Source organism: Lontra canadensis, unplaced genomic scaffold, assembly GCF_010015895.1.
Source record: "Lontra canadensis isolate GAN:19392208 unplaced genomic scaffold, GSC_riverotter_1.0 scaffold15, whole genome shotgun sequence".
Taxonomy (NCBI): Eukaryota; Metazoa; Chordata; class Mammalia; order Carnivora; family Mustelidae; genus Lontra; species Lontra canadensis.
Window position 1 is genome coordinate 14693031 of NW_022631009.1, and position 24284 is coordinate 14717314.

Genomic DNA, 24284 nt, shown 5'->3' on the forward strand with positions numbered 1-24284 from the left:
CAAGCAATGCTTTTGGGGGCCCTTCTTAATGATTAGATTGATTATTCCTCAAGATAACCTTCATTATTTTTTATAAGAGACCCAGAAATGTAATGTTGTTTCACTGACAAACTCAGAGCGGTGACAACTTAAGGAAATACTTGAAGAATCTCCTGTGTGCCCCATTCTGGTTCTTGACATTAAAAATGAGATGATTTTAAACTTGCCATGGGCATTCTAGTCCAACTTTCTAATACTGGAGAAATGCATTTCCTCCAGTCAACTTCCCAGTACTGGAGGGACACACCACAGGTTGGAAAGATCCTTAGACTAATCTGTTTACAGGCTTCAAGTCCTCTGCATTAATTAGGGCTCCTGTTCACAAGGAATGCAATATAGCTAGCTTAAGTAGAAAGAATTTTATTATAGGCTGGTAAGTAGTTATAAAAATTCCCAACCACAACATAAGAATGTTCTAGAGAAAATCTTGCAGCTGCCGCCACCCCCTGCTCAGCAGCTATGATGCCAAAGACCAGACCAGCAACGACACAAGAAAGGCCTTTGCTGCGTTTCCTACATTTCATTCCCGTACACTCCAAGTCAGACAATGGAATCTGTTTGTCAGAGCCCAGAGCAGGAGTGGAACTCCAGCGGCAAGGGAGTCTTAGAGGTGCTTTTTGAATTTCCAGCCTCTGTATACAGGAAGATATGCTAGAATGGGAGGAGCAGGTATCAAATAAGCCAATATGCAGAATCTGGCCCATGCACTCACCGTACAGTGAATGAGTCTGCTTCTCTTGTGGGTAACACACCATATAATGAGGCCGTATACAGATTGGATTACGACTGCAGGCCCTGCACTGAGACAACTGAGGTCCAAATCACATCTTAGTCCCTACTTGTGTGATCTTGGGCATCATGTACTAGGTCTGTGCATTTTGTCTATGAAGGGGATATTTGTAATACTTAACTCTCCAGCTTAATGTGACCATAAGGCACATTAAAATGTAAAGTGCTAGGAACACTGCCTACTACAGAAAGTGCTCAATAAATGTTAATTATCATCATTTCTAGGAAATTGTGGCTTTTTAAAACTTATATAAGCTGCACTAAGATCTATGTGCTTCTTTATCAGAGGATGGGGTATATGGATTGCAATAAATGCAACACATGATATTTGCAAAGTACCGATGAGAATTCTCTCCCTAGACTTCTTGCCTGCTTGCTTTTGTAATGTTGCTATGAAAGAATGGGGGGAAAAAATCCGTCATCAACCTGTCTCAAATTAGATAATTGCCACAGCCTATGACTCCTGTCCCTGGGAAGGTAAACGAAGTGTTCAGATACCTTTCTTCTTTGAAAGGATTGCACAGTTCTGCCTCAGGGCTGTGCAGACTCTGAGCCTGAACAAAACTCTATTTCTAACCCTGAAAAAAAAAAAATACAGAATGTAGACTGGAACCAGAATGGGTAATAACAAAATGCTATTTAATATTGTTTTGAGTCAAGAATTTAAGGACAGTAAAACAACAATAACCAGCACAAAAGCTTCAGAAAACTCTTGGTAGCTAGATAACTGGAAATTTCCATCTCTGTACTAAAAGAAATGCAATTAGGGCTAGGCCAAAGAAAAGAGCCTCCCCTGATTTGGGCAAGTACCTAAAACAGCTCCTCATGCCATTTCTTGAGCATCTCTGCTCATTAGAAAATTCTTTCACATAAGGTTCAGGAATCCTTCTGCCAAATTTAACCGACTGGTGAGTTCTGCAAACTGGTACTCTATGAAATCATTCTCCTCTCACCAGGCGCTGCAGTCCTGGAATAGGACTGTCAAGGACCAGCAGCTGTTAATATATGGAGCCGTATGGCACTGTCAGTGAGGACACGAGCTTATTCTCCCTCTTCCTGTGTGCTCTCTGGGAGGCGCTTTAACCTTCCTGTATTCATTTTATCATCTGTGAATGGTGGTAATAAGTATGCCTACTTCCCTAGGTTGCAAGAACACCAAATGAGATCATTTAATATTAGTTATCATTAATGATATCATCACCATCACCAACATCACAGATTCCAAATAGGTCTTAGGATTAAATAACACTTTTTAATTAAAACATCTTTATGAGATGCAATTCTATTTTTATCTACCTCTCCTAGATAGGCTTCCTTTTGCCCGTCTCCTTCATGATGTGGTAGTTAATTGTGTATCATCCTTTGCATGTGATTAACTCTTATAGGAGACAGATGAAGCCTTCTTCCTTGCCCATCTGTCCCTGTCCCATACTTCTACTAATGTCATGTATTACAATACGTATGGGAGTTCATCACACGTCTGGTTTATATTACTATATAGACACATAAAATCCCTGGGTCTTTTCCTGAGGATCTGCTATTATTCCAAGTTATCTCTCATCCTATAGTTTTATTAGTGAGTTTTAATTTTATCCCAAGTGCTACATGATAAAAGAATTCTGCTTAGAGACAGCTTTGACTTGACTGGTATGATTTATAGGTTCAGACCCTTTAGGTAAATAGGATAAACCCAATAAAGATGATTTCCATGGTATTGAAAACCAATGATCTGTCTCCTCCACCAGACTATTAGCTACATGAAGCCCAAGTTTGAGTCCTGATCATCTATTTATGTTTCAGCCAAAAGTGTGCACTTGGTATAGGCTGAGCTGCTAACCTCTATGCAGTAAAGTAATAGTTTGTTTCCTTTGTTTTCATCAACCACATGCAAGACAACCTGACAGATTTGTGAACACTGCTTCAGTTCCTTCATAATGTAGTATTTCAAATGATGCAATGACAAGGGACACATCTGGTTTACAACCCATGTTTCATTTTATTTTATTTTATTTTATTTTTATTATTTTTTTATTTGACAGATCATAAGTAGGCAGAGAGGCAGGCAGAGAGAGACAGGAGGAGGCAGGCTCCCTGCTGAGCAGAGAGCCCGATGCGGGACTCGATCCCAGGACCCTGAGATCATGACCTGAGCTGAAGGCAGAGGCTTTAACCACTGAGCCACCCAGGTGCCCCCATGTTTCATTTTAATGTAATCTTATAGCTGCTGGGAGGATGGAACACATGTCATTGATAACACATTTCCAAACTAATTCAGCATGGCTTATTGCAAGTGGTGAAAGTATATTTAGATGTACAGAAACTGATGATATTAACTATGTAAAATGCCTGGACAGGTTACACAGAGAAATTTTTAAAAACTTTTCATGCTATAACCTAATTAAAATACTGATCAACAGTGTTCTTGCCTCATTAGATGAGCATCTCAAGGAATGACAACTGCTTTTATGATCATTTACTACTAACAATGGGGAGACATGATTTTCATTAAAAGAGACACCTTAAAATGAAGTGAGCGGCATGTTCTGCAAAGATAGGCTTATCAATCTTTCCTTTCCCCACATTCAAGTCTCCCTCCTCTCCGCCTTTGGGGGCGACCAGGGGGAAAAAAGTGAAAAGACTATTAAAGTTGTTCCTTCCAGGTAAGCCCAGTATTCTTCCTTCCCAGAGTCACCCTAGATGCACAAAAACAGAGTAGCTAAGAGCAAAGAATTTGGATATTACCTGTCAGAGGCTCAGACCACTTCTTTCCACCTACATGGGTAAATTATTTAACCTGAATTCACTTCAGTTTCTTCATGTGTAAATCAGTGATTACCCAATGCCCAGGACAGGTATAAAAATTTACTGGGTTTATATTACAGAGCACTAACATAGTACTTAGTATGGAAAGCTGTCCTATAGTCCCCAACCCCCACTCTCCCAACCAAAACACAAAAACAAAAACAAAAACAAAAAAATCACTGTGGTTCACAGACCTGGACAGAAGAATTTGGAATAGAGGAGACAATACCAAATTGCTGGGACCCTTTGACAGGGCTGGACTGTGGGGTGAGAGTGCAGTACTCATAATCACGGTTCACGTGGATTAGGACGTCAAGGTCCTAGCAAGTGCATCAATGCTGTTGGGGAGGCCTGAGCCGGGGCCAGGCTGCAAGGAGGTCTAGATCAACGTGACATGAAAAAAAATTCAAGGACAGGATGGAAACATTATCAGGATTTCTATTTGAAGGAGTTACAATCAATTGAAAAAATAAGCACTGAGAAAATAGGCAGAACATTGTATCTTTAAATCAGAATGCTATCTATCTATTAAACTTGGGGAGGTCGGTCAGAAAACAAAGAGAGACAATGCAATTCCCAACTTCTAGAAAGACTCACTAACACTAACAAGCTGCAAGGACTTTCAATTTCCTTTGAATGGAATGGTTTAACTTTACCACGAAGAAACAAAGTATCCAGAAAGAATGTTAGCTGACCAAGGACATAAGTAATTCCTGCACAGCCAGGACTTAAGGCTGGGTCTCCTGACTTTAAGTGAGTTAAAAGTTTTATTTCCATACATTTGTTCTCCAGATATTAATATCACATCAACAGGAAAACTTCACATAGAAGCCATAAAAACAAAGAGAAAATCATTTGAGGGAGGGTCATAATTTAGAAAGAAATGCCTAGAGTACTGTTTATTAACTTTGCCACAGCTAAGAGTTTAAAATTAGTAATCATTTCACACATCTATATGCCACCTGGAGTTGTGGCATGACTATAGGTATATTTAGGCTACGGAACTACTGGATTATAAGGAACATCAGGTGAAGTTTTTTAACTAAAAGCTTGCCTTAAAACGGAATGTCGCTATAAAAAAATTCAATAATACAGAATATTCTATAATAAGGAACATTTCTTCCTGAACAAATCAACCCTGATGATTTGATGGAAACTTCAGTTGAATATATTATGAGAGAATGTGAGGAGAGAGAGAAGTCTCATTCAGATCAGCAATAAATGATGTGAACAGTAAAGATACATTCTGTTTGTTTGGGACTCTATCTGAGAATGGTTGAGGGGCTTCAAGAGTTGGCCTGACAGTCATTACTAAACGGTTCTCCTTTGTGTTTTCTATTCTGCCCCACCTTGACTCGTTAAGATTTTGCCTTCACCCTCTTTTATGCACCATCAATTGTTTCCTCTCCACACACTTCCTTTTCCTTTGCTTCAAACATACCCCAATCTTTCCAATCTACACACTTTCTTTTGCCTTGATTCTGAGATCACCTCATGACCAGCCTCCTCTCTCCTACTCATCACCTTTTATTTAATAAGGCGAATCTACAGTGTCTCCTTTTCCACCCCTCTTCCTCACACATAAACTGAGTGCACGACGGTTCTTGCCCTATTATACCAGAGAAACTCTTGTGTCAACAATATAACCAAAATCCTAACTTCCACACTTAATATTTTATATTTCCTTCTAATTCTGTTGGAACCCTTCATTATTTAGCTATCCACTCTGTATGGAAATTCTCATTCCTTTAAAATTATGCATTGATTTTCTCCTGAATACATTTGAAGCAAAATCCTTCAATTCAATATCATAGCAGTGACCATAGCTATTTTATGTTTCACTGCAAAAAAAAAAAAAATAAAACAAAACAAAACAAACAAAAATATATATACATATATATAATTTTAACCTCTCATTAATCTCCTTCTTCATACACAGAAATCATATCTAGTCTTTCAAGCTTTTATCAAAAAAGAAACTATCATGAAATCATATACCTGATAAGGACCTGCATCTAGGATATATAAAAGAAAAAACTGTTGTAGATTAATAATGAAAAGTCAAATAACCCAATGGGTATATGGTCAAAGGATCTGAATAGCATTTCTCCAAAGGCATAGCCAATTGGCATATAAAAATGTCTAATATCAACATCACTAATCATTAGGGAAGTATAATTCAAAACCACAGGGATACCACTCTGTGTTTTATTAGATACCTAGTAAAGATGGCTCTATTAAAAAGGCACAAGAATATGGAGAAATTGGAACACTCATACACTGAGGTGGGAATATAAAATGATGTACAGCCACCTTGAAAAAGTCTGTCAGTTCCTTAAGAAATTAAATACAGAGTTACCAATATGACCCAGCAATTCGGTCCTAATTATATGCCATGACAAATGAAAATAATGTCCATACAAAATGTTCATAAAAATGTTCATACAAAAACTGGTACATGTATTATATTATATAATTATTTATATTAACATTATATTAGCATTATTTATATTAACCAAAAATGTGGAAACAACCCGTGTCCATCAGCTGATGAGGGGATAAATAATGTATATCTATTTATATAAGAATATAGTCTATATTCACATAGAGTATATCTGTTTGATAGAATATTATTTGGAATGATTTGGAATAATGAAAAGAAATGGAGTACTGATGCCTGCTACAACACGGATAAACCTTAAAACCATTATGTGAAGTGAAAGAAGCCAGTTATAAAAGATCATATATTATATGATGCCATTTATATGAAATGTCTAAAACAGGAAGATTCATAAAGTCAAGAAGTGGATTAGTGGTTGCAGGTGGCTAATGAGAAGTTCGAAAGGGAGGGACTGGGGAGTGACTACCAGTGGGAATGGGGTTTCTTTTGGGGGTGATGAAAATATTCTATTGATTGTGATGATGGCTGCACAATTCTGAATGTACTAAACGTTACTTAACTGTATTTTAAATGAGGGTATTATATGACATATGAAGTCTATTTCAAAACAGTATATAGCATATATATTTTAAAATACCATGAAAACCAGAATGGACAGGAATGGCCTCCAGGAGCACATATTCCTGTTCATTTTAAACATTAAGGAATAAGAATTATTGTTTTTAATTTGTATATCAAAAAACTGGTCCCAAGTTTACATCAGTTGTAAGCCACAGCTAAAAGAAAAAAGCATGATCTTATATGCTGACAATATTCTCCTCCTATCAAAAAGAAAATTTAAAAAAAAACAGCTGAAACTGTTAGTTAAATATTATCAGAAAGATTTTCTGCATATCAATTATTCCCAAAGTAATTTTTTTTTGTAAGCACACTATAAATCTAGACTCCAAGGAGACAATTTTATGCCATCTGTTCTCCTTAAGCTTGCATCAGAATCACCTGGAGGGCTTGGTAAAATGCAGATTGCTGGATTCCAGCCCCAGAATTTCTGATTCAGTAGGATTAGGGTGGAGCCTCTAACATATTCCCAGCTGATGCTGACTCTGACAGTCCAGGGAACACATTTTAAGAACCATTCAGGAGTCTATACTACTTACTATTTAGTTTACTTGTGGTTTTATTTATGATTAATTTCCCCTGATCAGCTCCAAGAGAGCTATACTAAGAAATCAAAACTGTGCTATGAGCAATACAGTAAATCAGAACTGCCATAGTAGAAGGACTGCTTGACGGACAGAAAGCTATTGCACAAGACTGCAGTGTACCAAATGCGCCAACTCTTGAGCTTGAAATATGGCGAGACCTAGGCAGGGCTAGCAGATACAGAGTTGGAAGGCCCCAAAGAAAGGCATCAGTAAATCAGACTAATGCCAAAGAACAGGAAAAGAGATCAATAAAGTTTTGCTCCTGGAGGCAATGAGGTGACATTCACTAGAGCATTCCAACCAGCCTTCAGTTCCTGAACCCCAATGGTACAGGGGTCTCGTGTTCCCCTGACACTTTCTTGGGCTGCTGTTTCTGCAGTACAGAAAGCTTGCCTGTGTGACTGAGATGCATGTCCTCATTATTCTAGAGTTATTCCTACAATAACCTGTCCCTACTTAGACTTGAGTGGGCAGCTTTTCTTGAAAGTCCAATGAACAAATTTCCAAAAAGATCTTAACAAGACAGGGTTGATGGGCTGGTTCTAACAAGATGATGCTATATAGATATGTGCTCCTTATGGAATTTGAGCTCATATTTGATAACCACATGATAAAACTGACAAAAACAAAACAAAAATGAATTTGTCCTGCACTTATAGGAATATAGATCCAGAAAAAGAACAATAGGATCCCATGCTGTACTACGTCAAACCAAACCTGACTTTTGTGTTATTACCAGATTTTTAATAGAATCAAAGAGAAACTAAGACATGTCCAGAGTAGAGTAGAAGGGTCTGGAAATCACGGAACTGAAGGTTAAAGGAATCAACAGGTTTAATTTGAGAAACTTTAAAGAAAGGGAGATGAGGGGAAGAAGATACAAATTTTATCCAATAATTTTAGTGCCGCTCCAAAAAACACCAACTACGAGAAAGAAAAAGATTCCACAGTCTAAATTTGGGAGACCCAGATTATTTTATCTTTCTCTTAAATATCTCCTGTATAGATCAGAATATAGAACACTGCCTGACATGTAGTAGATGCTCAATAAATATTGATTGAATGACTCAGCCCAACAAAAAATTTGTAAAGTAATGAAATTAAATAATCTACTGTTTGAACTACCACTTCCCCAAATAACTTGACTGTGGTCTCCCCCACCTTTCCTCATGATACCTATTAACACATATCATGAAATCAGTGGTCTTCAGAAGATGTTTGGGAAAATGTTATATTAGACATAGCACATATGGATTTGGGTAAAATAAAAAGAAGGCAGTAACTAAAGTAGTCGCCGTAGTTCCAATGTAAAGAAAAATTTGTAGCAGAGAAACCCAAGATCATAATGGAGGCTAAGAACTCATAGGAAGGGTTTTCAGAAAAGGCTGGGGGGCTACTTGTTGGGGTTTCTGTTGATGGGATTCACAGTTTGGGTAATTAATCAAACTAGATAAGTAGTTCCCAGACTTAATTTTATAGAACCATAAATATGAAAATTAAAAGTGGAGACTTCAAAAAAAAAAGAAGACTTTTGAGCTAAACCCTTCTGCTTTTATCAATCAGGGATAATAATTATCATTTATTATCACCTTCATCTCATGAAAGACTATTCTAATACCAAGTAATCATGCAGTTCATCATTTCAGGCTAAAGAAATTTAGCAAATCAGAGCAATATTATCTTTTTCTCTTTTTTTTTCTTTTATTTTGTAATGGGATGCTTTGCCACTGACTGGCCTTTGTCCATGAAGCCCAGCTTTGTAACCAATGCCCTATGTGACCTCACAGCTCCCCTCTAGAAAATACTCTACGTTTTTAGGCACATGCCCTGTCAATGACAGCCAATAATTGATGATGATGAGAAAAGGCAGAAGCAGTTAAAATGGGCAGACTTCGGAACACAGAACTGAGGAAATTTCTCCAAAGTGTAAAAAAATCTATAGTACAGAATAGGAACAGGGCTATTTTATTTTCTTAAACACCAGAAAAGTTCCTACATCAGCTCAAATGAGCCATAGCTCTAATTTAGAGTTGAAAACATATCCACAAAACTCTTCAGTGTTCAGTAACAAACGTCCGCATACTTTAGACACAGAATAATCCTATAACAGTCGAATTACTTCATCTCCTGTTCCCATGTAGGTTTTTTTTTTTTTTTAAACCCAAATCTTCCCACCTATTCTATAAATATACTCCCATTACAATGCCTGGTTGGGGAGTCAGACCACGTGCTCTGGTGAATTCAGCCATTCATCAGTGCACAGCACCCTTGAGTATCAGGTGCCAACAACATGTAGGATGACCTCATCCCTCTTTTAGCAGGTGGCCGTCAAGGCACACTCTAACTAGGAAGCTGAAGTTTCACTTATCTCATCGCACATCTTCTGCTAACAGCTATAACTCAAAGCTTACCTTCAATAGATCATATTTACAACTTGCCAAATATAATAAGCATTTTATATGTCTGTTTTATTCTCCAAATGCCAAATTTGGAAAAAATATGGAGGGATATCAAGAAAATTCTCACTTCAAGAAAATGACTTTCTCTTATTCAGCTTGTAAGAACCTAAAAGTAATAAACATAATGAATGTTCTCACCATGCAAGCAAATGTCTTTTAAATCCTTTCATATCATCATCCTTACAGTTACTTCAAATATCTAGCCAGTTTTCCCAAAAAACACTGAAAAGAAAAAGACAGACAGAAGCAAACCTTAGAGACTCTTAAGTGTAGAGAAGAAACAGAGGTTGCTGGAGGGGTGGTGGGTGGTGGATCAGGTAAAAGGGTAATGGATATTGAGGAGGGCACTTGTTGTAAGGAGCACTGGGTGTTGTACTTACGTGATAAATCACTAAACTCTATACCTGAAACTAATATTATCCTGTATTTTAACTAACTCGAATTTAAATACACTTGAAAAAGAAAAAAAAAACACTAAAAAGATTAATACGGATTTAAAGGGGATCATCAAAATTTCAGTGAGCCTGATGTTATGCAAATTCTGTATCTGAATGCAATTTTATGATATTATACAAACCTCAGGGGAAAGGTCTAAATGAAAATGCACCCAAGGACACCACTTAGTTTGAATTTCAACTTTTTCTATCATATCCACGAAGGCACTTTGTATCAGTTATCTAAAAGTGAAGAGTAGTTAACTTCATCTAATTTCTTTGTCAAATGTTGGCATAAAACCAATTTTCGATTACAGCAGGAATCTGTGAAGCTAGTGTGCATATAAAGCTGAAAAACCATCTGGAACAATAATAGCCCTCCTACGTGAAATTTATCAGTCAGAAAAGATGGTAAATGTCTCAGAACTTCAGCCTTCTACCACAAGCTCCCAGCAGCAGCAGGGAGCCCTGGTGCACTGGCTCCGGCAGGGGAGGGTTTTCAGTCCCTGCTGCTCTGAATACTAACTTAGCACTGACATTATAAATTCAAGCACCATTTTATCTAAGCAGACCAAGATGAAAGGAAAATTTTCACTTCCATTCAACTTGGTATCTATAATTAATAGTTTCATCTCACCAAATATCAGTGATGTGACCTCTGCAAATGGGAATGTGAGAGCATTTGACTTTCCAAATTCTGGGGAATCAAAACACATCCAAAGGCTCAAGGCTACTTTTTATGAAATATAAATAGTCTTATTACTTAGGAGGAGCCTTAACAAATAGCACTGAGCAATGAGCCGGTTTTGTCCATAATAAAAAATGAGTTTGTTGAATTGCCAGGAGGAAAACTGTAATGTTATCTGATAAAGAACATGTAATTATTAAGAGAAGGAAATGCATAAATGTTAAACATGACTAAAAATAAATAGCAGGAAAGAAGTCAGTATAACCCTATAGAGGGAATTCCTGGACCACATATGGTAATGATGACTCCAGGAAGAAGGACGGATTAGCCACGCCTCCTTACAAAGACAGGGGCTTGCCCACATCTAGTAAAATAATATTATTATATGCTTGTGAGACCATTTTATCCCACCGTAGGTAATAAAGTCATTTGTAAGCTTTCTCAATCACTAAATCCACAACCCCACAGTGCCAAAGGGAGGTGGCAGATATCCATGGATGATTCCTTCTCTGATCTGGATCAGGTACCATTGACAATTAGTATCTTGGATTAGAGCCGGTTTGAAAAATTCCCAGTCCACCGAAAGTTCCAGACTTTCTGATTTTGTAATTCACACACACACACACAGGAGAGGAATGGGATCAAGGTTGTATTTCCAATTTTTATTTTGCCAGGTGAAGATATAAAGAGAAATAACCTAACTTCTATCTATAATCAGTGCCATAAAGGAAACCATATTTTATCACAAAAAGTGTAGAAAGGTAACAGTCTTCGAATAAAGGTGAATTTCTTTTCCAAGGAAGGACACATGGAAATGTTATGGCAGTGTTATCTCTAGAACATATGTGAGCACTTGGACAGATGCTCTATGTCATCTGGTTCCTCACTGAAACCACACACATATTAAACAACCAGTATAGAGGAGACACTTCATTGATTAATGTACTTTTATGTTTATATATTGGAATTAGCCTTAAAGTTTATGATGGTGAGAGATTTAAAAATATATGTGAACTATAAGTTGGATAATGGATAATATATTTTCAATTTCCACAATTTATAAAAACGTTTACTGATCTCTAAAACTCCTTAACATAATATAGAATATTTCTATTGATAAAATATCCTTTATATCATGTCCCTAATTATTCAGATGTATCAGATCTGTTGAATCTTTTTAAATGGATGATAATGAGACACAGGCTATATTCATGAAAAAGGTTTTTCATTTACTTATTTCTTTCATTATTACAGTGTATTACATTACATTCTTTCCTACATTACATTCATCTGCTGAGTGTTTATATTAAGAATACAGTATGAATTGCTCTCATAAAATTTGAAGATCACAGAGAACTCCTTTCGAAATAGAAATAAGATCAAGAAATAAGATCAACACGCAATTCTTGCCATTACTAAATTTCACTAAATTTACATTTTAGATAAATTTTCTCCTATAAAATGGTCAGTGAGGGCAAAGTTTCCTATCACATTTAGAATATAATCCTGTCTTTCTAATGATCTACATGTCTCCCTCTACCTCTACAAGCTCAGGTCCTGGCTCTTTCAAACCAGCTTTCTATCAAACCAGCTTCCTTGGTGTTTCCTCAAACACAGCAGGTACATTTCAGTCTCAGAGCCTTTGTCTTTCCTGTTTTTCTGCCTGAAATGGTTTTCCGCTGAGACTTGTATTTTTTATTTCCTCTCTGCTTAAATGTCACCCTGCTCAAGAAGCTTTCCTTGGCCACTTCCCCACTCCCCACCATCACTCTTTTTATTCTGCTGGGTTATTCTTCAAAATATTTATCACTCTCTGATATTACAAAACGTATTTGCTTATCTGTTTCTATCTATCTGTCTTCAGCCCTAGAAAGTTAAGCTTAATGAAAGGAGGGACTTCCATTGCATTCATCATTCTATCCTATCCACGGCATTGCAAACTACACATTGTAGGCACTGAAAAGTGCGTGTTGAATGAAGACATGAATGAATATAAATGCAAGAAAACATTTTCTAATTTACATAAAAATGTACTGCTAGTCTAGATTAAACTATACTACTCCACCTCTCTAACTGCATAGGAATTACTTTTAAAGTCCTATAAAACTTATAACAAACCTATTCTTTAAAAAAAGAACATAAAACCAAGTATAAATAAATACATATAACCCTTTTAGTGACCACCCAATTGAGCTGAAAAGTGTTTTCGTTTCCTTAATTATACGGCGATATTTTTAAAATCAAGGTAAATTCTCTTCACAATCTTAAAAACAAATAAAAAATAAAATCCAATAAGTAAACAAACAAAAAAAGATAACAGGGGGATATATATCAGGATGAAATGGTCCCTGAAAATGTTATGCACCAACAGCAAATGATGTTTAAGATTACAAATTTAATTTTGATCATGCTGAAAATATCATACCTTAGTCTACGTAACTTTTAATAATTAGAATTATCTTGTAGACCATTCACTGGCCTTTATCCTAATTACTCAAGCCCAAAAAGGGCTAATGTTTAGTAACTCTAGACTTTAAGGGTTGAAATGAACTGCCCAGGTGTATGTTAAATCTTCTACAGTCTAAGGAAATACTGCTTTAAGTATTTATTATAGTTCTTCCATGAGAAAGTATATTATAATTCCCCTGAGAATGATGAAAAGACATATTTCAAAGCATGTTTATAGACCTGGATGACATTCAAAAGGAAAATGATATGGCCCATCGTCAATCCCTGAAGAGCACTTGACTTTGGTGTTTATACATTTTTCCAATATGGACTGTGAATTAGTGATAATCAATCACCTGTTTCTAATGACTTGTGACCAGTGGCAAGCTTGGGAAGGAGGGCTGGTCAAGGTTACAGGTGTAGGCTCTGGTCACAGAAGAGAGTAGAACTAACTGGTCTCTGTGGGAATTGAATCTGCAAACCCAAATTCATTAACTCTACAAGAAAACAGACTCCTCTAAGCTGACCAAAATTTACCGATTTTCTTCAAAATGTGATTTGTGTCTAATTGGCACAAATGTTTAAGAACAAAAATAAAATATTCTGTCTTACTAATTATCTGATTATTCAAGGAGAAATAATTTGAGGTTGCTACATGGAGAAAAATATCCAGAAGCTTTCCTATAAATGTTTAATTTTTAAAAAGCCGTTACTAAAGGCACATAGCTCAAAGCCAGATATGATCAAGGATGCTAAAAATATAATGTGTTTACTTCAAGTGGCAAGCCCAAATCAAAATAGGATTAATTGTGTTATTAATGAAGGGATTTCTATTTGAAAAGGCATATTACGACTACAAAGACATACTGAAATTTTTCAGAATCTGGTAAACTGACTTTCATCCAAATCACCACACTTAAAGTATTATGTGATTTTGAAGACATGTTTTTATTCCTGTTGAATTTTCATTTTTGGCTCTTTTATTCTCTCCCCTTCTTCTCCTAAGTCATCTGCTCTTCATACTCTCCTATACTCAATTACTCTTCTGTGTTCTGGATCTTCTCCTTTACCAGCTGAACACCCCCTCACACGAGGATTCTTAAATTTTAGGCTTGCAAACCCACTCTCTCTTTCCAGCACCTTAACATAACAGTCATTCATTCAACATGCACTTATATTCTGGGAAACACATTATTTCGCCGCCTAAGTTCTTATCACTCAGAAAATCTCGTTTTTCTTTCAGTTAGAAACACTAGCTTTATATTTATACTTATGTCTAAACTTCTCTCTCTCACTCTCTCCCCATAACAGGCTGTTGACAATTCTGCCTTTTACCCTTTACTACACAACACAGGGTAAAAAAATTTCCCTTTGCAATCTCTCTACTTATCCACATTTCTCCCCACTGTGAGTTCTGAGCCCTTAAGAAAGAGATAATTCAAGCCTCTACCTCCTCTGACACTGCAAACGTTGCCCCTGAGAGCCTGCCATTTAACAGTGTAAATAGGAAAAGTACTTTGCAGAATCACAGTTAAAGCAAACTTTGAGAAAAGATTCTGACTTTTCCCCTGTCTTTGGTATAAACACACTGCTTCTGTCTCTCCAGAATCTGGTTTTTCCTCCTAAATACTGGTGCCGAAGAATGGTATAGGGGGATTCACTTTTTCTTTTATTCACTAAAGAACTTAAATAAAAATATTATAATGTGAATATTCTGACAAAGGGAAGTATCTACACTTCTAATTTTGCATCTTTCTAATTTCTAGAGTTCTAACACACTATTACTTTTGGATAAAGAAGATAAGTCAAATTAGTTTTCACCCGCTATTAGCATTACTGTAATTGCCAGCATTCACAATAATATTTTATACTAAAATTATATTTAATAGAGATCATTTACCACTACTAAATTTAGTCAATATATCAATAACTTACATAACTCAGACTTTACTATATTTCCAATCTATGGACATCCATGATGGAACGAATGATTTGTTGACTTTTAATAAAATTTATTAATCAGCTGTAAGTAAATACTTCCTTGATTAGCACATCTTCAGTATTTATAAGGAACTAACTCTGGTAAAATAGCTAGTGTACAAGACAGGTCCTTTCCTAAAGTAAAAAAGGAGATGAGTTGATAAGACACTTTCTCAGAAACACGTATTTTCTCCCTAGCCTTGATGTCTGCAATCCAGAGAGCTACAACATAGGGCCTCACCAGGGACTCTGAATGACAGTACCTTGTGACCCACCAGTAGTTAGTAATTTTCCTCAAAAGAGAAATACTTACAATAGTAAAAAGTGAAAATTAGAAAAGGTACAATCTAAATGAGTGAAATAAATAATGCTACTCCCACAGTGTGACCCAGCCTTTACACAGGATTCTGTTGCTTCAGATCCATCAGAGAGAGGAGCACGGACATTACACAGTGACAACGGAAGATGGGAAAATATCATCCATGGCTTGAGTTCAGTTTGGCAAAACTTTGTGGGTATAAGTAGAAAAGAACATGTTTCAGCATTTATAACTGTGGCTTTCTACGTATAGTAAGATTTTGGTCTTTTTTTTTTTTTTATAACTGCTGCTTTACATTTTTCTATAGTGTTTGACTCTTCATAATTAGCCATATTCCTTTATTTTTAGAAGTAAATACAAGAGACATATTTGTACTCCTGAATAATAAACCATTTCTTCCCTTATAGGAGAAACAAATATCCACTTTGTTCCCCCCAATATCCTGGACATACCTTTTACTTATTTTTATACATTTCTTTTAGAGATTAATTTGTTTGTTTTAGAGAGAGGGAGAGAGCATGGGGGAAGGGGCAGAGGGAAAGAGAGAATCCTGAAGCAGACTTCCCGCTGAGCGTGGAGCCTGACACAGGGCGTGATCCCACCACCCCGAGATCATGACCCGAGTCAAAACCACAAGTCGACAGCTCAACAGACTGAGCTGCTGAGGTACCCCACCCTGAAAGTACCTTTTAGAGCACTTACTACATTAAGTCAGTTATTTGATTACTTAGTCTTCTTGGCTAAGAGATGAGTTCCTATAAGAAGAGTCATTACTTCCCATTAAGACAGCATCCCTGTAGTGAGCCCAGGACACAGCATATTACGGACGCTCAATAGACTGTGACTGGTTACTTGGCCTCTTACTTTCATTCATCCAGTGTCTTCTTTTTCCCTGGCTCTAGTTCAATTACCTTCTCCTCTCTCAGGTGCCAGTGTTTAAGACGCGGTGAACAAAAGCTGAAATGCGCACAGGCATCACAACGAAAATGATTTGGTGTCAAGAAGATGGCATTTGGCAAAACCAGTTAGGCCACCATTAGGATCACCCTCCGAACACTGGTTGACAGATGTACGGTAACGCTAGTAAATGCGAGCTGGGGGTGCACAGGGCCGGGGGAGGAGAAAGTACTTGACTTAGTACTTAGTGGGCACTCACCCACTACCTCCACACTCTACCCTCAATACTATTCCAATGCCTGACAGGGTTCCCAGGTCCAGATACTCACTTCCTTCCAAGAGAAGCCCCAGGATATCTATAATTGAGGAAATTAAGGGAAGCATTCTAGTTGGAAATGGGAACAAGGGCACTCACCGTGAAGCCACACACACAGCAAGGGCATTGCTTTACCAGATAGTGTTCGTTTCACATGGGTAGCTTGGTGGTTAGGGGTACCAACTGGCTGCCTGCATCTATTGCCTAACTATGCCACTTAGTGGCTGTGTGGGCAACTTCCTACTGAAGTTTGTGTGTCTAAATTCTCCACTTGTGGAAATGTGAATAGCAACACTATGTTGCTAATAAGGTTGTGTGGAGTATGGTAAGTATGTTAATAACCACAAAGTGTCTAAAAAAGTGTCTGGTACAAGGTAAATGCCACATAAATGTTCACTCTTGGTAATATTTGCTTAGCTTTCATGTCAGAAAAACTGAATCTTTTCAAACATTATATATATGCACATAAACATTATATATACATGCATTATGTATATTACATATAATCTTATCAAAATAGTAAAACACAGGTTGAAGATGGTCATCAGGGAAGAAGCACTAAAAGTCCTTTCACACACCCCTTGGTGTTATACCATTTCCCTCTTTGTGCTATAGAAATAGCACTCTCTTTCAACTCTCTCTGCTTCCTCATGTCTCCTGCTAATTACCTCTGCTACCAGCAACAATTTCTTTCCCTCAGATCATAGCCTGGAATCTGCCACCTGCTCACAGATGTCTGCAATGATTCTGCACATCCGTTGGTCTCTATCTCAACCAAAGTCAATTCAATCATTGCCTCCATCTGGTAATTATTTACTGAACAGGAAGATTCATGAAACAGCTGTTGTATGTTACCATGTGATTCTTATAATCAATTCTTACCAGTCTCCTTACCTGATTCACAATGCAGTTTCCTAGAAATTTGGACATTTCCTAGATTATATTTCTTTTTGAGATTCACTATGAAAGGGCCAGATTATGTCACATTTTTTTTTTCAAATACCATACCCATAACTACTAGAGCAAGGAAGTTTCTTTTAATATGTAAAAAAAAAAGATAATTTTCCTATACTAGGTATTTAAAAGATGGGAGGATTGCTTGCATAGTTGTTAACATGAATTTCTAAATTCTTCAGTTGCATGTAGGGCCCCCTTTCCAGTAAGCCTCAGAGTTAACTTTTTAAAATCAACACATGAATATGGTTAGATATATACAATGTCATAGTAAGTAGACCAAACGGTTCAGAGTCAAGTGGATTTTGACAATAAACTCTGCTAACATTAATGAGATAGCCAAACAGAGGGGAGTCTGGCAAAAGCGGAACTCAAAAAACTCACAGAGATAAAGACCGACAGGGTTACTCTAATTCCCAGATACGAAGAAGCCGCCCTGAGAAACAGATGGGAGCGTCTGGCAGATACATCCTTACCGACAGACAGATCCCACCAGGTGTACCCTGTCCCTATCTGGGTTCCCTTAAACACTGGAAGCATGGAACGCTCCCTGCGATGATTATGTGACCATCAGCCAGTCCTCCGACGGAGTTTTCCACAACAGTTACAGAATGCACTGGTGGGGCCAAATCAAGCATTTCATGCAGTTAAAAGTTACATCTCTTATTTTAAATTAATAATCTGTCAAACCAGTTTCTTTTCCAATGTCGGTATTTTCATGTCTTAGTTTCTGAATTTCAAAACAGAGAGCCAGACCCTGGACTATAATAATTTCACCAAATTAATGTCATTACGGCCAAACTCCACACTGTTGTATAATGCAGTAACACTGGTAAAAGAAATTAAGAGCTCTCTGCATGGAAATCTAATGGGGAACATCAGTTGTAGCCAGAATTAAGGATACAACTGGATGAATTATTTCTGTAAAATTTGTACCTGCGAGATTGAAAGAATTCTAACAAATTTCAGATATATGAATTCTGTAAGCATCAAAAAAATTTTTAGAATGAAAGTATTAATCTGCCTTTGAATTACCTATTTTACATTTTTTCACCCATCTGCACAGCATCAATATATAGAATAGCTACTAAATTCTAAGTGCTGTGCTAGACAACTGGGCTGGGACCACAACACACAATCTCTTCTCTTGGTGGAGTTCACTGTGTTTTGAGTGGCCCTAACATCCCATTGAAAGGATGGCCGTTGACCGAACTATTGTATCACATCCAGTCAGATGTTAACTGAAATATATACCACCAACAGGTTCAAATGTTTGCCCTGTCCTGATTCTGGGAGCCAGGTCACCCACACCGTCTTGAGATATGACAATCATACCTGCGTTTTAATTTCCTCCACCCTCACCTGCTTCTTGTTTGTCTCTTCTCCCCATTCTCCTTCTCCTCATTCTCCTTCCTGTCTCCCCCCTTCATCTTTTTCTTTCTTCTTTGGCATGCAGCCCACTTTCAAAGATTCATCTCCAACACATGCATTTGCCAGGGGTATAGTTCCTTTAAATAAATGTGTCCTTAATATCTTCCAGGGGTTTGGGGGCACCTGGATGGCTCAGCTGGTTAAGCATCTGTCTTTGGCTCAGGTCATGATCTTGGGATCCTGGGATCAAGCTCCATGTTGGGCTCCCTGCTCACTGGGAAGTCTGCTTCTTCCTCTCCCTCTGCTCTTCCCCACCCCATACCCTGCTTGTGCTCTCTCTCTCTCAAATAAATAAATAAAATCCTTTTTAAAAGAATATCTTCCAAGGGGAGCCTGGTTGGCTCAGTCGGTTGAGCATCTGCCTTCAGCTCAGGTCATGATCCCAGGATTCTGGGATCAAGCCCCACATTAGGCTCCCTGCTCAGCAGGAAGCCTGCTTCTCTCCCAACCCCTGCTCATGCTTGATCTCTCTCTGGGTTTGAAGGGATTCACATATTCTATGGAATTCTTTTTCTTATTTTAATGGTGATTTTATTTTAATATGTTTTATAGTAATAATTCATAACTTACTTTTTTTGTTTATTTTTACAGAATATATTTTAGCTTCTTTAATTCATTTCTTTTTTTTTTTTCTTTTTTCAAATTGAGATCCTTTGCACCCAGTGGGAATCCAAGGATATATATTTTAGGGAGTCCATAAAAACTGGGTCCTTTGGAAACACTATTCTACATCTAATCACATGGTTTTACCGTTTGCCCTAAAGAAATTTCTTACTTAATTAAAAATAAATAGATGGAGCTAAGTGGCAGAAACCAGTCTCTCAAGCTATCTAGATTTCCAGCACAAACCAAAGACAAGGATGGGACAGGCTCCAATGAAAATGGGCAAGAGTACCAGGTCTTTCTTATATTTACATATTTATATATTTATATTTGTATATTTACATACATTCAGCTCTTTATGTTTATTAAAAAAAAATCCAAAGTCCTAAAAAATGGCTTCCAATTCATCCTCACTAGTATTGCTCTTGGTTGCCATAGAAAAGTTGTTAATTATATGCCAAAAAAATCTTCATACTTCTTATTATAAATTATAAACAGCATTTAAACATGAACTGGAAGTCAAAGATTATTCAGAATGTCAGCTATTTAAAGATATGAATCTATAAGGGAGTCTTCTCTTCCATATTAGACTTCTGTTCAGTATAGTCTGGGTAGATCTGCTGAAAGAGGAAGTCTAAAGAAAAGTACTGATGAGAAAATACCCATCCAATCCTTACAGCTTCCCTTACAGCCTGTTATTCCTGTAGCTGGGATTATAACAGTAGCTAGGACCACTGAATGAGTGTTTAATTCCTACTTATCTCTCCAGTAGGATGTCTGGAAAGAAAGGCATAGGATGTCACCTTTCATCCTATGAAATTATGGATTCATAAAAGGCTTGAACCCTTTCCAGAGTGCCCAGATACCACAGTGCTGAAAGAGCTAAAGTTTAAATTCTAGATAGCTTTCCTTACCTTAATCCAGGACACCAATTTCTGGAAACCAGACTTTTAAAGTTCTTTTTCTGCTCCAGTTCTGACAGTACAACTTTCGCACAAAATATGGCTTGAGGATATGCATGCATTTGGATTAGGTTAGAAGGCGATTCACTTACCACGATAAATTAGATACAGACATTGCAGCAATTTGTGGAGGAGTCTTGTGGAGAAGTCTTCTCTAGGTTTCAGAACAGGGAATGAGTAGGTCGAGTGGACAAGACCACTAGGAATTAGAATTTTAGCTTTGTTGCTGGAATGATGCACTTACAGTCTGAAATAACCTATAAAGAAAAGAAATAAAATGATATCTATAGAACGCAGTCTATATGACTTTTTATAAATATATTTCATCCAGGTCAATAGTTTGGTCATGGTATAAGACATAGAAAAATATATTTTTCTTAAAATATAAGACATAAACCAAAGATAAAATTAAATCAACCATATGATAAGCTGAATGCTTTACCTTTAAAATAAGTTTAAAGAGCAATACAATGTTCATCCCCTGAAGCACAGAATACAGGGAAAGAACAGAATGTGTTTTTAGATGCACCAATTTTTTTCTCCATATGGCCAATCAGTTGTGCTCTAAGTTAGTTTTATATACTTATGCTAAAAAGATCAAAACAAAGATCCTAATTGGCCATAGTATGCACTTTAAAAAAAAGCTCCTTGGCACAAATTAGTACCATGTCCAAAGCTGTAACAAAAAAATCATTCACTACTACTTCTGAGCAAAGCAAGTTTACATTGAGTAACATGTGGAGGAAAGCCAGTATGTATTTACCTAACCTTTTCACATATATTTTATAAGCATCGACTCTGTACAGTGTCCCATGATCTTGAACCAATATTTTTTATTAACATATAATGTATTATTAGCCCCAGGGGTACAGGTCTATGAATCGCTGGGTTTACACTTCACAGCACTCACCATAGCACATACCTTCCCCAACGTCCATAACCCCACCACCCTCTCCCTACCCGCCTTCCCCCCAGTAACCCTCAGTTTGTTTTGTGAGATTGAGTCTCTTATGGTTTGTCTCCCTCCCAATCCCATCTTGTTTCATTTATTCCTTTCCTACCCCCCAAACCCCCCACGTTGCCTCTCATCTTCCTCATATCAGGGAGATCATATAATTGTCTTTCTCTGAATGACTTATTTCACTAAACATAATACCCTCTAGTTCCATCCAAGTCGTCGCAAATGGCAAGATTTCATTTCTTTTGATAGCTGCATAGTATTCCTATATAAATAAATAAATATATATCTATATATTCCTATATAAATATAGTATTCCTATATAAATATATATATACACACACACACACCCCACATCTTCTTTATCCATTCATCTGTTGATGGACTTCTAGGTTCTTTCTGTAGTTTTGCTATTGTGGACATTGCTGCTATAAACATTCGGGTGCACGTGTCCCTTCGGATCACTACATTTGGATCTTTAGGGTAAATACCCAGTAGTGCGATTGCTGGGTCATAGAGTAGCTCTATTTTCAACTTTTTGAGGAACCTAGATCTATGCTGTTTTCCAGAGCAGCTGCACCAGCTTGCATTCCCACCAACAGTGTAGGAGGGTTCCCCTTTCTCCGCATCCTCGCCAGCATCTGTCATTTCCTGACTTGTTAATTTTAGCCATTCTGACTGGTGTGAGGTGGTATCTCATTGTGGTTTTGATTTGTATTTCCCTGATGCTGAGTGATGTGGAGCACTTTTTCATGTGCCTGTTGGCCATCTGGATGTCTTCTTTGCAAAAATGTCTGTTCATGTCCTCTGCCCATTTCTTGATTGGATTATTTGTTCTTTGGGTGTTGAGTTTGATAAGTTCTTTATAGATTTTGGATACTAGCCCTTTATCAAATATATTGTTTGCAAATATCTTTTCCCATTCTGTCAGTTGTCTTTTGGTTTTGTTAACTGTTTCCTTTGCTGTGCAGAAGCTTTTGATCTTAATGAAGTCCCAATAGTTCATTTTTGCCCTAGCTTCCCTTGCCTTTGGCGATGGTTGAACCCAAATTTTTGTAGGGTACAATTAATTTCATGATACTGTATTAGGAACTTTAGTTCCGGTCATTAACCATTAACCCAGTACTGTTCAATTAAATATTTATTGAGGATATACTACGTGCACATACACTATACCAGGTAGAGTTCAGGGGTAAGGATGAATGACATATAAATAAGACATGTTTCTGCCTTCAAAGAATGTTTTATGTAAGAAAGATGATTATAATAAAATGGAGTAAGTTTTCTAATAGATGTTTATACGGAGTATATAGGAGCGAAAAGACGAGCTTTCACCCCAGTCTTAGGGATTTGGAAGGACTTCTCTCTCTCTTTTTTTTTTTTTTAAGATTTTATTTATTTGACAGAGGGAGAGATCACAAGTAGGCAGAGAGGCAGGCAGAGAGAGAGAGGGGGAAAAGCAGGCTCCCTGCTGAGCAGAGAGCCAATGCAATGTGGGGCTCTATCCCAGGACCCTGAGATCATGACCTGAGCCTAAGGCAGACGCTTAACCCACTGAGCCACGAAGGCGCCCCTGGAAGGATTTCTAAAGAAGATAATGGACCAAACTACTAATGTTAGGTTTGGCTGCAAGTTTCAAAACAAACAAACAAAAAATAAAAAAACAATCCAAACTCAGAGTGGCTTAGAAAAGACAGTTTATTTCTCTCTCCTATAAACAAATCCTGAGTCTTAAGAAGTCCAAGGAAGATACAGCAATTCTATAAACATGTGAGATGGAGACTTCCTTCTTGTCATTTTACCATTCTTGACATGTGGTTCCCCTACATGTTCCAAGTGGCTGCTGAGCTTGAGAATGTCTGTTCCAGTTAGCAAGAAGAGGAAAGAAAAGGATGCTTTCTGAAATTTAAACATGACATTTCTGCTTGTACTTCATGGGACAGAGCTTAGTAACTTGGCCACTCTTATTCTACTGGAGACTGGGAAATGCAGTCACTATTCTAAGCAGCCACAAACCATGGTACCTATTAGAAATCAGGGATAAACGTGGGTATTGGGAGAAAATTAGCATTGTCTGCCATTGTGTTTGTGACTTGGTGACCTTTACCCACAATATTTTATGATTCTGTACCTACTGCAAAGTGACAAACATAGGGCAGAGGTGAGGTGCCATCAGTCCGTGGTTTGTTGGTAATTTTACATATTTGATATATAATGTGTTAAATATCAAACTTCTTCAGTTTTCTTAAATCACTCATAGAATCAACAAAATATTCTGTGTGCCCTATTATTTACCAGACTCTAAGTGTGAAGGGCGCAAGACTAATAAAATATGGTCTTTGCACATAAAGAATTTACTTACATAGATGCTATCATGTAAAAAAAATAAAACGCACTCTGAAAATTGCTGAGTATATACAAGGGCATACGAGCAGCTACAGGGGAATAGAGAAAGAACCATAATTCTAGTGGATTCTAATTTTAATAGACCCTGTCTGCCAGTTGAGTAAGCAGCTGTAAGATCGGTATCCTAAACAGTCTCCTTGCATTCCCGAAGAGGTTTTCAAGTCCATTCTGCCCTTGTTAAAGCATACGGACT

General features: G+C 37.3%; 1 protein-coding gene across 6 annotated transcripts in view; it reads right to left on the bottom strand.

Moving 5' to 3' along the window:
- Positions 1–24284, bottom strand: part of OXR1 (oxidation resistance 1) — a 444696-nt gene that overhangs the window by 329434 nt on the left and 90978 nt on the right. For 4 of the 6 annotated variants that reach the window (XM_032858483.1, XM_032858477.1, XM_032858480.1 and 1 more), the window contains exon 1: positions 20680–20803. In XM_032858483.1, coding sequence (XP_032714374.1) covers positions 20680–20789 — 110 coding nt within the window. In that variant the 5' untranslated portion in view covers positions 20790–20803. The other 2 variants (XM_032858478.1, XM_032858479.1) reach the window with 1 other exon arrangement.